At 40.0% G+C, this 24,119-nt stretch overlaps 1 protein-coding gene and 1 pseudogene across 1 annotated transcript in view; one reads left to right on the top strand and one right to left on the bottom strand.

Annotated features, from left to right (window-relative positions):
* Window positions 1-24,119, bottom strand: part of CCDC7 (coiled-coil domain containing 7) — a 327,643-nt gene that overhangs the window by 134,372 nt on the left and 169,152 nt on the right. Inside the window, exons 25-28 of the mRNA XM_057544500.1 lie at window positions 10,462-10,572; window positions 5,431-5,529; window positions 2,406-2,516; window positions 345-455 (exon numbers count right to left, since the gene is read on the bottom strand). Coding sequence (XP_057400483.1) covers window positions 345-455; window positions 2,406-2,516; window positions 5,431-5,529; window positions 10,462-10,572 — 432 coding nt within the window. The remainder of the gene's footprint in view (window positions 1-344; window positions 456-2,405; window positions 2,517-5,430; window positions 5,530-10,461; window positions 10,573-24,119) is intronic.
* On the top strand, window positions 16,441-17,362 carry LOC103009083 (vacuolar protein sorting-associated protein VTA1 homolog; annotated as a pseudogene).

The following is a 24,119-nucleotide window of genomic DNA, read 5'->3' as shown; positions in this document are numbered from 1 at the left end:
GGCAAAAGAACACTGCCACACATCAGAGGTGCCACCTGGCTTCGGACTCATAATTTCCTATTGTTGCCTGAAAGTAAACACCCTTTGAAAGACTACTGACCAGTTATGGATCTTGGTGGACACTGGGTGCAGAAGTCCTGCCATGAAGTAGTTTTATAACAAGAAATTCCAACCAAATGTTAAATGTTTCTTCTTCTCTAGTTGTTTTATGGTATTCACATTTAGATCAAAGTGTAAAATTGCTATAAATTATATGCTCAAATACATATTCATGAACTAAAGAAATAAGTTCTGATGTGATTAATTTTTTAAAATTTAAAGGTACCTATAATTGTTATACTTACTACTGTGTTGTCCTCCTCTGGAAGTTATTTGTTTTTGTACTTGCATGGGGAGTTTTGACACTGACTCTTGATCTTTAAGCATAGGATTTTTGTCTGGTGCATCATCATGAGCTACATAAAGAGATGCATTTAATTCCTCCATGGAAAAACAGATCTAGTATGCAATCTCTAGATTTCAAATTTATAACATATATACAGCAAAATTTTCTCTCATTTTGATAAAGTTATAAGTAAATTACCATAATGTCAGATGTGACATAAAATTTGAGAGGATATTTTTAATGGGTATTTGTTAAAGAAGGTGTAACACTAACATTTCTAGGCAATATCTATTGATCTACCTATCTATATATACCTGTGTGTGTGTGTGTGTATATATATATATATAAATATATATACACACACACATACATACACAAAATATTCCTGCTGCGGGTGGTGATCTGAGCATGTATGCCAAGGTCAGAATTCAAAGTGGGGTGGGGCACTGCTGCATTTCTAGAGCCCTTAGGCTACTGGTGCACAGGTGACAATAATCTCCATAACCTCTGACACCAGGTGCTGGGGGAAAGAGATAACGCTCTCTGGCTTTTCATCTGAGGCCACCACCAAGGACACCCTTGGTCAACCACTACACTGTGAGTGTATCCTTTCAGGCAACCACAAAACTCCATTTTTATGGTCCCCACTACTGAATGTGTATTGATGTAGATGTATTTTCTATGTGCACCCACACTCGAATTCAGTTCCCTCATGGGAACTGCTGTATTTAGGGGCATTTTAGAGGGGCACGTGGAAGACTGAGAACCTCCAAACTAAACAGTGCCTCCCACTTGTGTCTCCCTAAACTAATTCCTGGGAAGAAAAAGACAAACTGCTCTCACTGCTGAGCTTAATGAATAGTAATCTCTCCATGAGACTATTTCCCATTTGAATAACTAACTTGATCTTTGCACACAGCCTCAAGTACATGTGACTCAATTGATTTTGGTAGGTCAATGCTATAGTACAGCCGTGAGACCTGGTGGTACCTACACTGTAACTGTCATACAGGCTATTTTCCAAACTGAAGGACCTCAATATGCAGCAACGGACAAATCAAATGCCCTTTGCTGCATCCCTCTCCACATAAATGATCCCAGTTATTAGTTTAACCTTATATGGAAGGAGTTGCAATATCCTACTAATGTCCTTCACATGGCCATCATATTGTTCAAATATCTATAATCAGGGCACAGCTCATGACGTCTAAGCAGCCTGCTCTCAAAGGGAGGACTAGTTTTCATTCAAGTGGGCCCAGACAAGGACACCCCCAACAAGGAGTAGATGCACTGTGAACCCACCAGCAGCTCTTGGCTGGGCCATCAGTACATACAAGGTACAGTTAGTTACCTGGTAACTTAGTGAAATTCCTGGACATGGCCTCTAAGGGGCATGACATCTCATTCCAGAGGAGAAGACTGCCATGCTTGGGCTAATCAACTCCGATAAATAAAAAGCAGTCCAGCAATTAGTGACACTCTTTGACCACTTGCACTCTCATTTGCCCATGTGGAGCCCTTGATGACACCCATCTATGGGGTTACCAGAAAGGCTGCTTCCTTTTAGTGAGGACACAACCGAGAGGGTGCCCTAAGGACCCTCCAACAGGCCTCATGACCCCCATCTGATGCTTGATTTACAGATCTCAGAAACATCTGTTTGCCATTGGAGCCTATGGCAAAAGGCTGCTGTGACACGTAGAGGAATCCATTGGACTTCTGTACCCATAATTACCTGGAGTCAGCTGAAAGGCACACTACTTTGGAGAGACAATTATTCACCTGCTATTGGGCCTTGGGGCATTCATCTTCTGGTCATAAAATAATCTTAAGAACAAAAATTCCAACCAAAGGGTTCAAGATTTCTGCTGTTATCTCATGGTATTCGCACTTTAGTCAAAGTGTAAAATTTCTATGAAACATATGCTCAAAAAATACGTATCCGTGAACCAAAATAAAAACATCTTGTAATGAGCTTAACTTCAAATCACTTGAAGTCTTCTGTAGTTTTTGTACTTACTAATATGTCTTTCCCCTTTGTGAGGGCTTTGTTTCTTCACTTGAATCTCTGATTCTGACACTGAATCTTGATGCTCAAGCATATGATTTCCATCTGGTACTTCATCCTGAGCTACATAAAGAGACGGATTTAGTCTATTAAATAAAAAAGAGATCCCTAGATTTCAAATTTAAAGCAGAGAACACTGGTATTTTCTCCCATTTATATGAAGTTATAAGTAAATCACCATAATGCGAGATCAGATGTGAAAACTATGAGCCGTAATGAGTGTGTGTGGAAAATATTTTTTCATATCATTAATAGTCCTAATTTTAAATATATTTTATATTAGTCTCTCATTTTCTGAGTTTTCCTGATGTTTTCAGTTAATAAACACTGATAGACCAAACAAGGAAAATAGATATGTTCAAGATTATTCATTGCAGCATACCTGTAATTGCAAAATACTCAAAACCGCTTAAGCGTACAAGCATACGAATTGGTAAGCTAAAGTAGTGTATGTAAACTATGAAAATATAAACTATGGGATATAATGTAGCACACACAGCTGTACAAATAGGTATAAGAGGAAATGAAAAATATCCTGACAAACTGACTTGGCATTTCTAGGATATAAGGCTTAATGAAGAAAAAAAACCTGAAACAATATTTAACAGGCTTTTAAGAAAGAAAGAAGAAAAAGGAATTAAAAAAAAAAAAGACAAAAGATAACTTATCTTTAAAAGATGAAATAGAGAAAATATAAACCAAAAGACAACCTGGAGGGTCACAGAAGTCACTGCAGAAAGTGCTGGCTGAGTTGTACCCAGTGACTACTATTAACTCTTAGCCTGTCTCTGGCACTGATGGATAGCCCATGATACAGCAAGGTTTTGAGACTCACGTCTAATGAAAAAGGATCCAGATTTCTCAGTTTCACTTGACCAGCAACCTGAGGAGACTACAGAGACTCCACCATGGAGGAGCTATTCTTGTTAACTTCGTGAGGGACAGTGGCACTTTGTTGGTGGTGTCCCAACAGAACCCCTGGTTCTGAGTTCCCTGACACGGAGCACTTTGTCCAAGGAGGACAAGGAAGGGAGTGGGGAAGAAAAGACACAAACACCTAAGACACTCTCTTTCCTCTTCTGGCTGACATTTGGTTTCTGAAAAGTTCCACCCACCCATGGTGAGCTCCCTGCCACTGGAAACACTGTCTAGTTACCCAGCAATGGAGGCTCAAGGAAGGGATGGATGGACTCTCTACCAAGCATCCTGTGGACAAGTACCGAGCCATGGGGGCTAACACACAGCCCCACGAGAACCAAAATGGTGATGACACTTATTACTAACACAGGTGCGATCCCTTCTGCTCCTCCCAGTGGTCTCAAGATGAAGTGGAGAACTCTGTCTATTTTTACCCAGAATGCTTGGCTTATAATATTACACAAAATTAGGGATTAGGCCAAGTCCCTATGTCCCCTTTGGCACCTAAGAATATATGCCAACTCAGAGTTCATAGGGGCAGTGGGGGGAGATTGCATACCTTGGGCCATTTGGCTACTAGTTTACCAATGACTGTTACCTCCACAACTGTGACGCCAGGATGAAGGAAAACAGTTAATGCTTTTTGATGTATACTTACACCTGGCCATGGTGGGGGGTGCCTTTGGACACTATATACCTCTATTTTATGGCCCCCACTACTGAATACGTAACGGGTACAGGTGTATTTTCTATGTGAACTCCAACTCACATCAGCACCAAGCCGTGATGAGCGCTACTGCACTCAGGGTCATTTTAGTGGGGCATATGGAAGACTGCAAACCTACCAGACTACCAGTGCCTAGAGATTCGTCTCTAAAAACAACTACTAAGCAAAGAAAAACAAATGCCTGCCCTCTTTGCTGAGTTTAGGTAAGCCAAACATCTCTGAGATTACCTCTCCATTCAATAATTCAGTGAACCTGTGCATATGGCCTAACATGCCTATAGACTGGATTACAGGCAGCTTAATGCTGTGGTACAGATCAGGACACTGGCCTTACCTGACACTGTGACTGCCATAGAGGCTCTTGCCCAAGCTGAGGGAAATAGGTATGAAGCAATTCACATTGCAAATGCCCTTTTCAGCATCCCTGTCCACACAGATGATCAGGATCAGCTTGCCTCTTGTGTAATGGACTGCAACACACCTTTAATGTCCTTCCCACAAGGTCATGAGCTGGAAGAAGACCCACTCCCAACTAGCTGCCCAGTATATTGGTGGCATCCTCCTGGTGGGCCCAGGCATGTGTACTACCCTACAGGGACTGATGCTATGTTGACCCATACTCAGCAATGCAGCTGGGTCATTAATAGGGACATGGACAAGGACCTTGTGGGAATACGTATCATCTTGAGGAGATAACCACCAATATTTGTCCTCTTAGTCCCAACAAATACAAGAGTCCCAAAACTCTGTGGAGCTATTCTGCTACTGGCACTCTTACATTCCCCTCAGTGGGATCCTGACTGCAACCAACTATTAAGTTTCCAAAAATGCATCTACATTTGAATGGATCTCAAGCGACAGGATGGTCTGGAGGCCATCCAACAGGCCTCCCAGGTCACACTTCGCCTTGGCCCCTCTGATAATGCATTGAGATACAGCTCTCAGCAACTTCTCTGTTCATCACTTAGAGTCTTTGGAAGAAGGCAATTCCACAAGATAGTGGATTAATTTAGGCTTCTGTATGCCTAACTTCCTGTAGTAGGGTGAAATGTACACACCTTTTGAAAGACAATTATGTGCCTATTATTGGTTTAGTGGATACTGAGTGCATGAACCATGACTATGAAAAACATTACAATCAGAAATATTGACCAAAAGTTTCATAACTTTAGCTTTTATCCTCTAGTTATCTTAGGGTATTTATACTTTAGGTCAAAGTATAAAATTTCTCCAAAATATATATTAAAATACAGATTTACAAACCAAAGAAGAAGATCTTTAGCTGTAATTAATTTTAAATAACTTAAAGTTATCTGTAGTTAGTATACTTACTTTGTCTTTTCTCTCTTTGTTTCTTTAGTTGCATTTGGGTTTTTGACATTGGTTCTTGATGCTCACGCATAAGATTTTCATCTGATGCTTTATCATGAGCTACATAAGAGATATACTTAGTCCACTGAATAGAAAAATACAACTATTATAAATCTCTCTATATAAAATTTATAATAAGCATACAGCAACATTCTCATTTTTCTGAAGTTATAGTGAAGTTACCATAATGCTAGATCTGATAAGACTGTGAGAGGAGTTTAATAAATAGATGTGTTTTGACTCTTTCTCATTATCTCATAAACATTTCCAGGCATTATACATAGTTTATATTTGTCTCTATTTCTCTTAGGTTATTTATATTTTACAGATCACGTAGACTTCATAGACCAATCAACAAAACGCATGTGTACAATTTGCTAATTACAGCATTATTCGTAATTGCATATAAATGTTCATGCATGGGAAACTAGATAAACAAGCTAATACATACACTATAAACTTTGTAAATTATGGTAAATAACATGGTACAAACTGTTGTATGTAGAGATGTAAAAGGAATCAAATGAACCTCTATAAACTGACTTGGAGGGATTTCAAGGAGATAATATCAAGTGGAAAAAAAAACCCCAAAGGTGAAAAGTTGTGTGGTACCTTCTAGGTAAGGAAGAAGGGGAAATAAGAGACAGAGAGAGAGAGAGAGAGAGAGGGAGAGAGAATTAGAGAGATACTTACCTTTACAAAATGAAAAACAAGTGAGATAGAAAACAATGTAGTTGTTTACCCACAGGGTAAAAGGGAGAGAACTGAAGAAGAAATGGTACTCCTCTAAGTATACCTTTTTGCATAGTTTTTACTTTTGGAAGCAGGGTCAGGGTCCACATGTTTCAAAAATAAAATTAAATAACAAGAGAGGAACTAAAACTGAAAGCAAATTTAAAGAAATGAACCTACTGAAAGAAAAAAAGTACTAATGCAAGTAACTCATCAATACAATATTTGACATATACCCTCATTCATGGGCAGAAGCGTGGAGAGACTGTAAACACATGACAAAATATTTTCAGGAGGCTTGTTTTTCCATACCTATAGGCGAAGAAATTCCAGAATAATCTTAGAGGCATAACAAGATGGAACAAATGAGTAAATGTGTTATATTATTCAGGGAGAGTATTCACGAAGTGGAAGAAAGGACATACACACATTAAATGGAAGTAGGCAGAACAAGCCCTGAGGGGATGAAGTAGAATTGAAGGTTTCCAAGATTTATCATGAATTCTAAATATGTCTATGCAGGTTTATATACACGTGTGTAGGTATACAGGCTAATATATGTGTATAACTACATATGTATGTACAAGTACATATATAAAAATGTGAATATACTTAAGAAACCTGACGCCAGGCTGGATCTCATGTGTGATCATTCAGGCACAATCACAGACAATTATAAAGGCATTACCTGGCAGCTACCATGGGGAAAAGAAGCTTCTTAACCCACAGAGACTTGATGCATAGCCAGTGCACTGCAGGCACTGGAGGTGGTTGCAGTCACGGACACAGCCCTCCCACCCCCATCACTCTCTCAAGCATACTGCATTCTTCGCCCAGTCACCGTCAACTGGAGGCGGGGGTGGGACTTGACTGGGACACTGTATTGTTCAGGCACTGCCACTGCCTAGACTACCTTATGGGCGGTGGGCAGGGCTTGAAGAAACTTTTCTCAGTTATGATTCAGTATTCAGGATGTTTCTACTCCCATCCCTCCCACCACTACCTCCTGAGGGCGTAGGACCCATAAAATAGCAAGAGCCTTTTGTCTGGTGCTCCTTCAGCTGTGAGATGATCCTCTCCTACATCTCATACCAGTTTGCACTGATACATCTAACCCTCACCCACTGCCGTTTCAAGTAGGAAAATAGAATATTGCTATAGCTGGGGCCCTTCCTGCTTGAACTATTGAGGTAAGTGAACAAAGGTTTGTTACTTTTAGTTTGGTTTGTTATTTTAATTGACCAACTCAAAAACTGGCATTTCTCTCTCACACAGATTGGAGCAGCAAGCAGGGTAAGTGAAGCTCAATGCCTTTTTGGAAGGCACACTTTGGGATGTGCTTAGTAAATCAGTGGGACATTTCTGGAGTGATGTGGGAGAGGGTACCATAGGATCATTAGCCAGAGTCTGAGAGCCCGCTGGGGCAGCCAGGCCAATGTGCTTTGGACAGGGCTAGCAGACCACACAGGGTGCTCTAGGAGAGTGCTATTTTATTTTTATAGGCTTTTCAGTTCTGAGGGGGAGCAAAGTTTCTTCTCTTTAGACCTCGATTCATTGGCCGAGACACCTGCTGGGTCAACCAAATTAGAGGTTCACCAGCGGGGCTCTGAGAAAGCTAGGGAAGCAGTTTGTGGCTACTGCTTATGGTCCACCAGTGATGGGATCTCAAGTGGTGGGAGACCCTGCATGACTCAGTAGCAAAAGAAATCTTAGAAACCTGGTAGTTTGCCTCCATATTAAAGGGATTAATCTTGTTAAACTTGGTGAAGGAGAAGGTCACACACACTGTTGGGCCTGTCACTACAAAACACCTTCTTTAGAGAGTCTTGACAGCAGTCATATTGGCTGAGGAGGTGGAAGAAAAGTGGGGAATAAAAAAAGCAAACATCTGAGACTCTCTCCTTCCTCATCTGGGTACTATTTTGGCTCTGACAGGATGACCAATCTGTGATGAGTTCTCTACCACTGAAAAACATGTTTGGATCACCACTGCAGAAGTGACAGTGTCCCTCTGTGCTACGCTGGTGGTCCCAGGGTCTACACTGAAAGAGTGAGGAGAGTGAGATTCTTAACCAGACTCAAAGATTTCTTGATTCATTCATGCCAACCTTGCTAGATAGGTATCAAGCTCAAGTTAGCCTCCTCATAAGGTCAGGTCATTTGGCACTAGACAATCTGGATATTAACCGCCAAACTGTTGGACATGGAATAGCACCTACTGCCAAGGTAGCAGTGACTGACCAACAGTAAAAGCAATGTGAAAACAGTAATCAATAACCTACTCCTCGACAATCTAGACCTAGATCTCTATAAGAGATCTATGGGTGAATATCCAATACCGAGGTGTCAAAGAGGTAGGCTGATGGGCTCACTACCAAGGAACTCATGGCCTGGTAGTGGGCCAAGGGATGCCTGAAAGGAAGCTGAACTGGGGTCCATGCAGGGATGACCCCTATGACTAATACAAGTGCTATTGCTCAGCTCTTTCCATTGAATCTTGACATGAGACTGAGAGCCCACCAACCTTTATCAAGAACTCTCTGCTTTCAACAATGAACAAGACTATGAGTTAGACCAAGTCCCTCTGTCCTCAGTAGGAACATGAGGACCTATGCTAAGGTCAGAGTTTAATGGGGAGGTAGGAAAGAACTGCATTTCTTGGGTCTTTTGGATACTGGGGCTATGTGACTGTGATCTCAACTCCTGACACCAGCATGATGGAGAAACACATAATGTTCACTGGGTAAGGGTGAGGGATCTGGGTAAGGGTCCCGGGTCATTGGGTCTGAGGCCATTACCAATGGGATCCTTACCCAGATCCAACGATGGGTGTTTCCCTTTAGATCACTATAAATTTCCATTGTTATGGCCCCACTAATATACGTTATCATTACTATAGATGAACTGTCAATGTGAACCCCTGCTTTGTATTAACTCCTGACAGGAATTGCTGCAGTTAGGGCCATTTTAGTTGGCATGTGTTAGACTGTGAACCTATCCAATTACCAGTGCCTAGTGCTTTTTTCTCCCCAAATACCTACCTGGGGAAGAAAAATGACTGCTTCATGGAGTGAAAGTTCTCCATGAGACTATTTAACTATTCAATAACTCAGTCAACTTGTGCCCACAGCTTTAGATGCAGAGACTCATTCGATATACACAGCTCAGTGTCATAGTGTAGCCCTTACACCTATGGTATCTGACATTGTGACTGTGATATAGGCTATTGTCTGAAGTTGAGGGAACTTGGTATGCAGCAGTTGATATAACGAATGCCATTTTCAGCCTCCCTTTATTGTGGATGATCATGATCAGTATACCTTTTTGTGGGTTGGTCTGCCATACACCACAACCATACTTCCACAAGGCTACCAAAATTCTCCAAATATCTGTCATCAACACAAAAGTGATGATATGGAAACATCCCACTCTCAGAGGGTGCAACAGACTTCTACTCTATTGATGACATTGTCTTAGGGCCCAACATGGGTACTATTAAACAAAGACTGGATGCCTCACAGACCCACATATGGCAACTCAGTGGGGTCATTATTATAGAAAAGGTAGTTATCTGGCACCCTAATAAAATTCCTGAGCATGATCTGTAAGGGTCATGATATCTCATTCCAGAGAACTGTGCCAAGCGTTGGTCCTCTGTACTTCCACAAATGAAAAGAAGGCCTAGCAATTGGTGGGACAATTAAGCAACTTACACTGTCACATACATTCCCCATGTATGGTCCGTGATGGCACCTATCTATGGGGTAACTAGAAAGGCCGCTTCCTTTCAGTGGGGTCACGACCAAGAGGATGACATGGAGATCCTCAGACAGGCCACCAGGCTGCCCTTCCCCACCCACCCCCTGCCATTTGCTCTTTGAGTTACAGAACTCAGCAACATTTCTGTTTACCAGTTGGAGGTTGTGGCAGAAGACCCCTGACATAGTTCAGAGGCACCCCTTTGGGCTTTCAAACCCATATCTCTAGGAGTCAGCTGAAAGGTAAACACCCTTTAAGAGACATTTACTGACCTGTTATAGGGTCTTGGTAGATACTGAGTGGCTGACCTACGACCAAGGGATCAGAAATACCAACCAAAGGGTATGAATAATTTTGCCTTTGTTCTCTAGTTACCTTAGGATGTTCACACTCTAAGTCAAGGTATAAGATTTCTATAAAATACATGTTCATGAACCAAAGAAAAATAATCTTCTGCTAAGTTTAATTTAAAATAAAGTTATCTATAATTATTATACTTACTATTGAGTCTTTCTCCTTTAGAAGGTCTTTGTTTCTTTACTTCCAGTTGAGTTTCTGACATTGAGTCTCCATGCTCAAGCACAGGATTTTCATCTGGTACTTTATGATGAGCTACATAAAGAGAGGCATTTAGTCCAATAAAAGGAAAAACAGATACACTGTTTGATCCTATACTTTCAAGTTATTGACAAATGTACATCAGCATTTTCTCACATTTTCAAAAGTTATATGTAAATTACTATAATGCTGGATTGATATGAAAATGGTGAGAAGAGTTTTAATGGATGTGTACTGAAACTGTCTCATCATTTCATTAATATTCATAGGTTTCAAATATGTTCCAGTTTGGTCTCCAGTTTTCTTAACACTTTAGGGTAAAACATAGTCATAAACCAAACCACGAAAAGGTATATGCATAAGATTATTCATTACAGCATATCTGCAATTGTAAAATACTCAAAACCACTTAATGTGGAAACGTAGGAGACTGGTTCCATAAACCAAGGTATATACTCTAAACTATGGTAATATCAACTATGCTGTACAGTATGGTCCAAACAACTGTACATACAACTATAAAAGGAATGAAAAAGATCCCATAAACTAATATGGAGGAATGTCTAGTATATAATGCTAAATGAAATAAAAAACTGATAGAATATCTAGTATATTATCTTTCAGGAAAGAACAAAAAGAAAACAACAAAAAGAGAGATAGATAGTTACCTTTACAAAATGAAACATACGAAAGATAAACCAGAAAACAAAATAGTTTGTAACCAAAAACACTGCAGACCATGCTCACTGAATTATACTCGATGACTACTGTTAGTGCTAAGTCTGTCCCTGGCATTGATAAGACAGCCTATAAGGCAGTGATTTTTTGAGACTCATTTTTAATGAAAAAGAATGTAAAGCTCTCAAGATTGCTTTCCCAGTGACCTGAGGAGACCAGTTAGACTGGGGTACTTCTCCTCTATCATTAAGGAGGTAATCTGTTGCTTCCATGACCTGACTATTGTAAATAGTGTTGCAATGACAATGGCATGCATGTGTCTTTTTGAATTACCGTTTTTCTCTGGGTATATGCCCAGTAGTGGGGTTTCTGGGTCATACGGTAGTTCTATTTTTAGTTTTTTGAGGAACCTCCATACTGTTCTCCATAGTGGCTGTATCAATTTACATTTCCACCAACAGTGCAAGAGGGTTTCCTTTTCTCCACACCCTCTCCAGCATTTATTGTTTGTAGATTTTCTGATGATGCCCATTCTAACCGGTGTAAGGTGATACCTCATTGTAGTTTTGATTTGCATTTCTCTAATAATTAGTGATGTTGAGCATCTTTTCATGTGCCTCTTGGCCATCTGTATGTCTTCTTTGGAGAAATGTCTATTGACAGACAGAAGAATGGATAAAGAAGACGTGGTACATATATACAATGGAATATTACTCAGCCATAAAGGGGAACGAAATTGGGTCATTTGTAGAGACGTGGATGGACCTAGAGACTGTCATACAGAGTGAGTAAGTCAAAAAGAGAAAAACAAATATCGTATATTAAGGCATATATGTGGAATCTAGAAAAACGGCACAGATGAACCTGTTTGCAAGGCAGAAATAGAGTCACAGATGTAGAGAACAAATGTATGGACACCAAAGGGGGAAAGGGGGGGTGGGCTGAATTGGGAGATTGGGATTGACATATATATACACTAATATGTATAAAATAGATAACTAATGAGAACCTGCTGTATAGCACAGGGAACTCTACTTCACTTCGCTGTACAGTAGAAACTAACACAACATTGTAAAACAACTATACCCCAGTAAAAAAAAGGAGGTAATTTGTGAAACTTGGTGAAGAGATGTGTCACAACAGACTCCCTCTTTCAGAGTGCTTTGACAGCAACCACTCTGCCCAAGGAAGGGGGTGGGCAATGATGTGAACACTTGATTCCCTCTCCTTCCCCAGCTCCTTTCTCAGGTTTGGCCCACTTACGATGAGTTTCCTGACGCTGAAAAAAGGTGTTTTAACCACCCGTATAACCATCTGGAAGGTGCCTGACAAGCCACTCTGATGGTCCTTTGGTTCAACAACAAGCAGCAAAAACAGTAGACGATGAGACTGGTAACCAGACTCAGATTTCCAGTGTCATTTGTGCCACTTTTGCTGTTTTTCTAGTTCAATTAAACCTCCTTATAAGGTGATGTCAATTGGTTTACAAGACAATCCAGATCTTCACTGATAAATTTCAGGGAAAGGAAGAACCAGCAACAGATAGATATCATTTGGCCAGTGAAGAAAGTGACCTAAAAATGGTAATCAGGAACCCACTTATGGATGACCTGTTTAAGTGGTTTCCCAAGGAAATCTCTGGGTCTAGTTACTCAACAACGGGAACTCACAGAGAACACTGATGGACTCTCCACCAAGGAATTCATGGCCAGGTAGTGGTCCATAGGTGACTCAACACACAGACACTCTAGAGTCCAAATGATGATGACATCTATGACTAACACAAGTGCTCTTCTCTCTGCATTTCCCAGTGAATCTTGAGATGAACCCGAGACACAACCCCCCTGCCGTTACTTTTACCCAACCTCTCAGTTTTCTATATAAACAAGAATTAAGGCTAGACTAAGATTCTTATCTCCCCAGTTGTGATATGAGGATATCACAGGTTCAATGGAGAGATAGGTGAGAATTGCATATCTGGGCCTTTTGGACACTGATGCACATATGACTAAGATCTCTATAACCACGGACACTATGATGAGGAGAAAACAGATAATGCTCACTGGTTTTTGGTCTGAGCTCACCAAATGGGATCTTTATCCAAATCCAACTGTAGGCATGTCCCTACACGCCACTAAAAATCTCCATTGTTATGGCTTCCATTACTGAATGTATTATTGGTATAGATGTATTTTCTATGTGCATCTCACCCCTAAGCCCTGATGGGAACTACTGCATTTTAGGGCCATTTTAGGGGGGCATGTGGAAAACCATTGCCTAGCACCTTTACCATCCAAAAACAGCTCATTGCCCTTACTGCTGAACTTAATGAAACAAAAGTTCTCCATGAGGTTATTTCTCCATTCATAAGCTCTTTTGGTCTGTGTGTAAGGCCTTGGGTGCCTAGAGACTCAATTGATTATCGTTGGCTCAATGCCACAGTACAGCTCCAGACACTGGCATCACATGGTCCTGTGACCTTCACAGAAGTTTACTGCTCAAGGTGAGTCAAGTAAGTATGCAGCAATTGATATCACAAGTGCCCTTTTTAACATTCTTGTTCACACAAATGGCCAGGATCAGTTTGCCTTATGTGGAATGGGTTACAACATACCTTTAATGTCCTTCCACAAGCCCATGACCTAGAAAAACCCCTGCTCCAAGATCGAGTACTAAAACTTCCACTATACTGATGACATCCTCCACTGGAACCAGATAAGAGTACTACCCAACAAGGATTGGATTCTATCATGACCCACATGTGACAGCACAGCTGGGTCATTAATGTAAACAAGGTACAAAGATTTAATACCCAACTGAAATCCCTGGGGGCAAAGTGGAAAGGGGTACACTGTCACTCCAAGCTCCAAGGAAACTAAGTTTTCTTTCTCCATCCCCCCCCAAGATACAAAGGAAGCCAAGCTTTTTTCAAGCAATCCAAAGAGCCAAGCTTATTTCTGTCTCTACCACAACAAACACAAAGGACACTCAGTGTAGGTGTGCGTATGAATATCTGTATGTATATGTGCATATATATGTATACATATGTATATATAGGAGTTCAACTCCAGGCCAAAATCCTGCTTAATTTCGCAGGTCCAACCATAGACAATTACAAGGTCTCTACCTGAAAGTTCTCATGGGGGAATACTTCTCACCCCACACCAAATTTGATGCACACCCAGTGAACTTTAGACACTGGAGGTAGTTGCAGTGGAGGACTAAGGCCCATCCATACCATGTTCTTATGCATTCTGGATTCCTATACAGGTGCCTCCATCAGAGGCCTCCTTGTGAAAGGGGGAGGGGTCAGCTGATACACTGTACTTTTCAGGTGCCTCTGTGTAGACCACTTTACTGGGGGAACCTAAAGATACTTTCCTCAGTTACTACACAGTATTCAGGACTTTTACACTCCTAGCCATCCTACATCAATATCCACAAGGTTCCTGAGGTCATAAAAGGGCAAGAGCCTTTTGTTTGGGGCTCCTTCAGATATGAGATAATCTTCCGCCAACCCCTACTCCCATCCGCACTGATACATCTGACCCTTGCCTGGTTTGGTTCTATGGGGAAAATGAAACACTGGTGGAGCTGGGGCCCTTTCCTGTTTAGACTCTTGCTTATACTATTATAGGAAGTACATAAAAGCTTAACTGTTACTTTCAGTTTGGCTTGCTATCTTAATTGACCAAGTCAAAACAGGCACCTTTCTCTGACAGATCGGCATAGAGAACAAAGTAGTCAATAAAGTAAAATTCCTTTCTGTAAGGAGCACTTTGAGAGGTGCTAGTGAGACTCTTTCAGGGCATACTGCTGGATCATTTGCAAGAGTCAAAGGGTCCCACAGGGCACATCATCAGTCAGGCTAATGTGTCTCCAGAAGTACTAGTGGACACCATGGGGCTCTCCAGGAGAGTACCATCGTATTGTCTATGTGTAACTCTACTCTCATTCTTCCAAGCCCTGGTGGCAATTACTGCACTTAAGGCCATGTTAGAGGAGCATAAGAAGATTGTGAACCTACCCGATTACCAGCACCTAGTACCTCTGTCTCCCAAAAATCTGCCTGGGAAAGAAAAAGGAAAAACTGCCCTCTTTACTGAGCTTAATGCAGCAAAAGGCTCCTTGAGACTATATCCCTATTCAATAACTCACTTGACTTGTGTACCTGATCTTGAGTTCACAGATACTCAATTGATTTTGGCTGTTCAATCAATAGGACAGCCTTGGCATCAGTGGTATCTGACAGTGTGACTGTCGTAGTAACTTGTCCAGAGTGTGGGAACTTGTTATTCAGCAATTGATATCACAAATGCCCTTTTCAGTATCCCTCTGAATGGGAATGATTCCAGTCAGTTCATCTTTATGTGAAATGGGTACAATTCACCATTCATATCCTTCCACAAGTCTACCTGAATTTCCTATCTGTCATCAATGTATCAAAGCCTGGAAAATCTCCAGATTTTCCAGAGGAGGGACTAGCACTCTACTCTACTGATAATGTCATCCTATTGAGTCCAGAGAAGGGAGCTGGACAACAGCCCAACAAGGGCTGGACACCCTGCTGACACACAGGTGGCAACTTGCTGGGTCACTTTTACAGAACACGTACAAGTACGCAAGTGAAATTCCTGGGCTTGATCTGGGTATGGAGTCTCATTGTCTCATTCCATGGGAGAAGACTGGCCTTGATCCTCTCTGCTCCAGCAATTAAAAAGGAGGCCCAGGGACTGATGGAACTCTTCATCTACTTGCATTCTTAATGCCATCCATCTAAAGGGTTACAAGAAAGGTCATTTCCTTTCAGTGGGGCCACAGCAAGGAGGATGACCTGCAAGCCCTCCAACAAGCCACCTAGGCTACCCTTCCTTTTGGCCCCTCTGATCCATTTTGCCATTTGAGTTACAGATCTCAGCAACTATCTATTCACCAACTGGAGCTTAAGGCAGAAGGACACTGCCACAGGTCAGAGGCATCTGTTGGGGTTTTAAATTCATCATCTCTAGGAACAGCTCGCTGAAAGGTACACACCCTTTAAGAGACAATTGTTAGTCCAATATTGGGCTTCAGGGGATACTGAACACATGACCCACGACTGTGAAACAGTCTCAAGACAACAAATTCCGACCAAAAGTTATCAATAGTTTTGCTTTTGTTCTCTAATTATCTTAGGGCATTCATACTTTACGTCAGTGTAAAATTTCTATAAGAACATGCCCAAATAGGGTTCCTGGAGTGGAGATGTCCACGCTTGCTCCGCTTCCCCCACTGCCCCCACAGTTTAAGAGCGTATGGCTCTTTGAGGATGGCTCAGGAGCATGACAAGCGGGACCCCCCTGTGGTGGCTTATTACTGTTGTTTGTATGCAATGCAAACAGGAATGAAGGTTGATAGTAAAACTCCTGAATGTCGTACATTTTCACCAAAGCTAATGGATCAGTTAGAAGCTCTTATGAAACAGCTGGGTGATAATGAAGCCGTTACTCAAGAAATAGTTGGCTCTGCCCATTCGGAGAATTATGCTTTGAAAATGTTTTTCTATGTAGATAATGAAGATCATGCTGGGCGATTTCACAAAAACAAGATCAAGTCCTTCTACACTGAAAGTCTTTTAATAGATGTCAAAATAGCGTTTGGAGAACTCACTGATGAAAACGTGAAACACAGAAAGTATGCAAGGTGGAAGGCAACATATATTCATAATTTTTTAAAGAATGGAGAGACTCCTCAAGCAGGGCCTGCTGGGATTGAAGAAGATAATGATGTTGAAGAAAATGAAAATGCTGGAGCAACCTCTCTACCCACTCAGCCCCTCAGCCGTCATCTTCAACTTATGACCCAAGCAACATGACATCAAGCAGCTTTACTGGAATACAAATTCCTCCCGGTGCCCGCATTCCTGCTAATACCCCAGAAGAAGTTCCTCACAGCACAGGTGTAACAAGTAACACTATCCAGCCTACTCCACAGACTATTCTGGCCATTGATCCTGCACTTTTCAGTACAGTTTCCCAGGGAGATACCCAACTAACATCAGAGGACTTTGCTAGACCTCAGAAATACTGCAAATAACTCTAGCAGAGCTTTGCAGTATGAAGATGTCAGCACTGCAGTGCAGAATCTACAGAAGACCCTCAATTTACTGACCACAGGCAGAGAATGAAGTCTTTGTAGAACAGATCCATGCATTTTTGGCTTAAAGAACTAACAGTCCATTACTCTATCTTCAGCCTATCAGAAGCACAGTTTTAAGGAAGACTTCAGTTCCACTGACTATAACAATAAAATCTGTGTCTGTATATCAGATTCCTGTTGAAGCTTTCATCAACAGCCTCGACCAATTTTCATTGTCCATTTAGTGGATCCAGTAATCTCTGGGTATACACAGGGCTGATGCAAGCAAGATCCTAAAAATGTCCACTGAACCCTGCTTGCTCAAAAAATGAAAACACACTTCTGTAAAATATACTAGGAATCAGCTTTGTATCTTAATCTAAATAAATTAAGGAATTTTAAAATCCATAATTTGGACAAATAGACCATATTACTTTGCTATAAAATTCTAAATTTAACTTTTAATAAAGATTGCAAGAATATTCTAGATTAGAGGTCACGTTTTATTTTCCTCAGGACTTATGAAACAGATATGAACATCCTAAATTGTTAGATGAATCTGAAAGAGATTAAGTTTCAATTTATATTCATATTAATTATAGATACATTAAAAGTTAAAATGTTCATGGAAAGAAATATAACAAGGTAAACAGGTAGAATCAGTTTTAGATGTAAGAATAATGTTGGTTTCCCAAGTGTTTTCCCTTATCCATTGGCGCTTAAGGTGAATTGGTATTTGCTTCATAGGCAGTTTGACTGCATGTATCAGAGAATGAAAACAAGACATTTGCAGTAATGCCTGGAAACTTGGTGCTTTGAGTTAAGGTTCTCCTCTGCTACTATGGAATGGATTCCATAGAGTGTATAGCTATGAATGATGCAGATTTTAAGAACATAGATTCTCAGTTGATAAGTTAATAAGTTTTGTGAGGAATTATGGATTTACTGTGTCACCTGCATTTGTGCTGTGTAAAAAATAAATACAAGGATTCTTTTAACTAGTTCAAAAATATATGCCCAAATACATATTCACGAACCAAAGAAAAAGGATCTTCTAATGAGTACAATTTAAAATAATTTAAAGTCATCTATAATTATTATACTTACTAATAAGACTTTCATCTCTAGAAGATTTTTGTTTCTCTGCATGCATTTCTGTTTCTGACTTTGAGTCTTGATGCTTAAACATAAGATTTTCATCTGACACATGATCATGAGCTACATAAAGAGATACATTTACTGCATTAAACTGAAAAACAGGTCTATTGTGAAATCCCTATATATCAAATTCACACGCATGTTTAGCAGTATTTTCTTTCATTTTTATAAACATAAAATATAAGTAAATTACCATAATGCTAGACCTGACATAAAAATTGTGAGGAAAATTTTAATGTGTTTAAGACTCACTGTTTCCTAAATATTTGTTGGCATCAAATATATTTTGTATTAGTCCCTACTTGTTTTAGGTTATTATAGCTTAGGTTAATATATACTCATAGACCAAATAATGAAAATGTATATGTAAAGGTTATTCATTACACCATATTTTTAATTGCAAAATACTGAAAAGCACCTAAATGTACTAGCATGTGAGATTGGTTGAAAAACAAGGTACATACTATAAATTAGGGTAATACAAATTATGGTGTATGATGTGGTACAAAGAGTTACACATAAAGCTATAAAAAGATACTTATAACCCAACTTGGAGGGACTGCTAGGAGATAGGTTAATTGTAGAAAAAATGAAAAGAGAAGGTATCAAGTATGCTATCTTTTAGGAAAGAAAAGAATGGGAAATGAAAAGAAAATATAAGATACTTACCTTTAGAAAAGGAAATACAGGAAAGATAAACCAGAAAACAATGTAGTTGGTCACCTAAAGTTGCATGCAGAATAGGACACAATGACTACTGTTAAATCTAAACATGTCCCGGGCAGTGATGACATCCTTGATGCAACAAATGTTTCTCATATTTAATGAGAAAGTAGGTAGAGCCCTCAGGATTGCTTTGCCCAGTGACCCAAAGAAACCAAAGAGATTTGGATAGTTTGATTCCACCACAAAGAAAGTAATCTTGTTAAAATTATTTAAGGACAGAAGCACTTTTCTGGTGTGTTACTGCAGAACCCCCTCTTTCAGAACATCTTCCATGGCCACTTTGCCCAAGGAGGATGAAGAAGGAGGTAGGTGGGAGAAATGTCATGTACACCTGAGACCTTCTCCTTCCTTTACTAGCTATTATTTGCTCTTGGACTGGTTTGGTCCAATCGTGGTGAGTTCTCTGACACTGGAAAACTTTTTTGGTCTACTCTTACGGCCACCTATAAGGGGCTCTGCAAGCCACCTGATAGTTCCTTGATTTGACAATGAGAAGTAAGAAAAGTATATGATGAGACTGTTTACCAGACTCAGATTTAAGTTCATTCTTGCCACTCTCACTGGTCACCTGTTTCAATTAAACCGCCTTTTAAGGTGATGTCACTTGGTTCATGGTACAATCCATGTGTGAAATGAAAAATTTCCAAGCAAAGAAAAAGCAGCTACTGGCAAGACACTAACTTTTCACTAGTAGTCAGAGTGATGTAAAAATGGTAATTGGGTACTTACTCCTGGATCATTGGGTTAAGGTCTTTCCCAAAGACATCTGTGGGTCTCGTTATCCAACAATGGGTCTCAAGGAGGAGACTGACAGACTCTCTATCAGATACCTGTGACTAGATAATGGCCACTGGGGGCACAACAGAGTCCACATACTGACAACTCCTATGACTAATATAAATAATATTCCTTCCAACCCTCCCAGTGAATCTTGACATGAAATCAGAGTGCATCTCTCTACTTTTATCCAAACCTCTTAACTTTAAAAATAAACAAGACTATGAGTTAGGCCAAGGTCCCTATGTCCTCACTGGGAACATGAGGATGTTTGCCAAGGTCACAGTTCAATGGGGAGGTGAGGAAGAATTTCATTCCTTGGTCCTTTTGTACCAAGATGAGGGAAAACAATATATATATATATATATATATATATATATATATATATATATATATATATATATATATATGTATATTTATATAGTCTAAGTGTGCATCCTTAACACCCCATCCTTATCCCCAAGCCATGATCATAAATACTACAACTGAGGCCATTTCAGTGGCTCTGGTAGTCTGTTAGGTAGTCTGAACCTAACAGTCTACCAGTACCTAGTCCCTTTGACTACCAAAGCAACTCCCTAGAGGATGAAAAGAGACAGCTTCCTCATTACTGAGCTTAATGAAGCAAAAATTCTCCATAAGACTATTTCTCCATTCAGTAGCCCCATCTGGCCTGTGGATTTGGCCTCAGGTGTATGGAGATTCAATTGATTATTAGAGGCTCAATGCAGTCACGCAGCTTGAGCACTAGTGTTACCTGAAATTATGACAGCCATAGAGGCTGTGGCCCAAGCTGAGGCAAGTACAAAGCAACTGACATTACAAATGTCTCTTGCAGCATCCCTGTCCACAGGGATGATCAGGATCAGTCTGCCATATGTGTAATGGGTTGCAACGCACCTTTAATGTCCTTCCATAAGGCCATGACCTGGAAAAAGTCCCACTCCCACATGGAGCCCTAGCCTCCCCCTATATTAACAATAACCTCCACTAGGCCTAGGCAAGGGAATTACCCAACAAACACAGAAAGCATGTGGACTTACATGTGACAGTTAAGTCTGGGCCATTAATACAGAAAAAGTACCAGGACCTGGTACCCAAGTGAAATCTCTGGGAGTAAACTGAGAAGAGGCAGTATGTCTCATTCCATAGGAGACAACTGCCAAGCTTTAGTTCCTCTAAGCCCCCACAAACACAAAGGAGGCGCAAGGATTGGTGGAACTTTTCAGCTACTAGTACTTTGACATTCACCATGTGGTCATCTTGATGGCATTTGTCTATTAGGATACCATTTTTGGTCTCTACCTTTGAGTAGGACATGGCAACAGGATGTCCTAGAGGCCCTCCAACAGGTTTCTGACTCTGTCCATCCCCCTGGCCCCTCTGATACACATTTGTGTTTGGGTTACAGATCTCAGCAACCTCTCAGTTTGCTGATTAGAGCCTATGGCAGAAGGACACTGCCAGAGGCCAGAGGCGCCCATTAGGCTTTTGGTACCATAGTCACCTGGAGTCAGATGAAAGGTACAAACCCTTTAAGCGACTACTATTGGCCTGTTATAAGGCCTTGGTGAATATTCAGTATATGACCCATGGCCATGAAATAGTCTTATGACTAGAAATACCAACCAAAAGTTATGAATAGTTTGGCTTTTATTCTCTAGTTATCTTGGGGTATTCACACTTTAAGTCTAAGTGTAAAACTGCTATAAAATATATGCTTAAATACTGATTCATGAACCAAAGAAAAATATCTTCTGATTACTTTAATTTAAAATAATTTAGGAAGTGACATCAGCAAAATGGCAGGCTAAGAGATTGCAGTCCCGTAGCCCACGGAAACACTGATTTAACAATTCATGGATGAAATACATTTATGAGAGCTTCAGAGTCCACTCAAGAAGTTCCAGCATGCTGGTGGAACATAACATCCTAGATAGCTGCATTTAAAAGGGTAAGAAGAACAGTTTTGCTTTACCTATGTCACTCCTCCACCAAGTCAGCACAGCTCAACACAGGGAGAGATTCCCTCACCCACAATTTTTCCCATGGAAGAAAGAGAGAGGGAAGTGAGTATAAGGCTCTCAAAGCCTTTCAGGGTGCTGCCTGAGAGGCCCACTTCTATCTCACCTTAATTAGAACACTGAAGGAATCAACATAGCTGGATTGTCTGTGGGCAGCTAGAAAAAAGACCTCAAATAAAAAACCTAACTTTACACCTCAAGGAACCAGAAAGAGAAAAATAAACTAAACTCAAAGTGATCAGAAGGAAGGAAATAATAAAGGTTAGAGCAGGAATAAATGAAACAGAAAACAGAAAATTTTTCTAAAATTTTAGCCCATTCATGAATGGGTTAATCCCATTCATGAGGGCTCCATCCTCATGACCTAAGCACCTCCCCACTCCTAATACAATTACATTGGACATTAGGACTTTAACACATGAATTATGGGGGGGGACACAAACATTCACCGATAGAAACTTCCAAATTCATTTTATGAGGTCAGCATTACCTAGATACCAAAGCCAAACAAAGACTCCACAAGAAAATGACAAGCCAATAACTCTGATGAACTCAGATGCAAAAATTCTCAACAAACTACTAGCAAACAATTCAATAGCACATTAAAAAGATCATACACCATGACCAAATGGTATTTACTCTACTCAGGTAAGGATGGTCCAACATCAATCAATGTGACACATACACCACATTACAGAGCAAGGGATAAATACTACATGATCATCTCAACAGGTGCAGAAAAAAAATCTGAAAATATTCAATACTTTTTCATGATAAAAACTCCCATAAATTAGGGATAAAAGGAATTTACCTCAACCCAATAAAGGTTGTATGTAGAAAATCCTGAAGACTCCACCAAAAAGCTGTTTGAAGTAATAAATGAATTCAGTAAAGGTGCAACATACAAAATCAATATAAAAAAATAAAATATCAATTGCATTTCTATACACTAACAACAAATTATGAGAAAGCGAAATTAAGAAAATAATCCCATTTACAATGACATCAAAAAGAAAAAAATAAATTTGACAAAGGAGAGGAAGTATTCATACACTGAAACTATAAAATATTGATGACAGAAATTAAAGAAGACAAAAATAATGGAAAGATATTCCACGCTCGTGAACTGGAAGAATTAATATTTTTAAAATGTCCACACCACCCAAAGCAAGCTATGGATTAAATGCAATCCTTATTAAATTTCCAATGGCATTTTTCACAGAAATAGAACAAAAAAATCCTAAAATTTGTATGGAATCACAAAAGATCCTTTATAGTCAAAGCAATCTTGAGAAAAAAGTACAAAGGTGGAGGCATCATACTTCCTGATTTCAAACTACAGCTGACCCTTGAACAACATGGGGGTTAGGGGCACTGACCTCCCTTCCCACCTACACAGTAGAAAATCCACACAGAATTTTACAGTTGGCCCTCTATATCCATGGCTCTGCATCCACAGATTCAACCAACCACAGATTATATAGTACTGTAGCATGTATTTACTGAAAAAACTCTGTGTATAAGTAGACTCATGCAGTTCAAATCTGTGTTGTTCAAGGGTCAGTTGTGTATTACAAAGCTACTGTAATCAAAACAGTATGGTATTGCCATAAAAATGGACATATAAATCAATGGAAGAGAAAAAGATTCCAGAAATAAACCTACACATATATGGTCAATTAATTTATGACCAATCAGCCAAGAATACACAGTGAGGAAAGGACAGTCTATTCAATAAATGATGTTGGGAAAACTGGACAGCTAAATGCAAAAGAATGAAACTGGACCACTATCTTACACACACAAGTCAATGCAAAATCAACTAAAGACTTGAATGTAAGACCAGAAACCATAACACTCCTAGAAGAAAACATAGGCGGTAAGCTCCCTGACATCATCAGTCTTGGTGAAGACTTTTTGGATTTGACACCAAAAGCAAAGGCAACAAAAGCAAAAATAAACAAGTGAGACTGCATCAAACTAAAAAGCTTCTGCACGGCAAAGGAAAACATCAACAAAATGAAAGGCAACCTACAGAATGGGAGAAAATATTTGCAAATCGTGTATCTGACAAAAGGTTAATACCCAAAATAAAGAAATAACTCATACAACTCAAAAGCA

This window comes from Balaenoptera acutorostrata, chromosome 3 (assembly GCF_949987535.1).
Source record: "Balaenoptera acutorostrata chromosome 3, mBalAcu1.1, whole genome shotgun sequence".
NCBI lineage: Eukaryota > Metazoa > Chordata > Mammalia > Artiodactyla > Balaenopteridae > Balaenoptera > Balaenoptera acutorostrata.
This window is presented reverse-complemented; position numbering and strand designations above follow the sequence as displayed.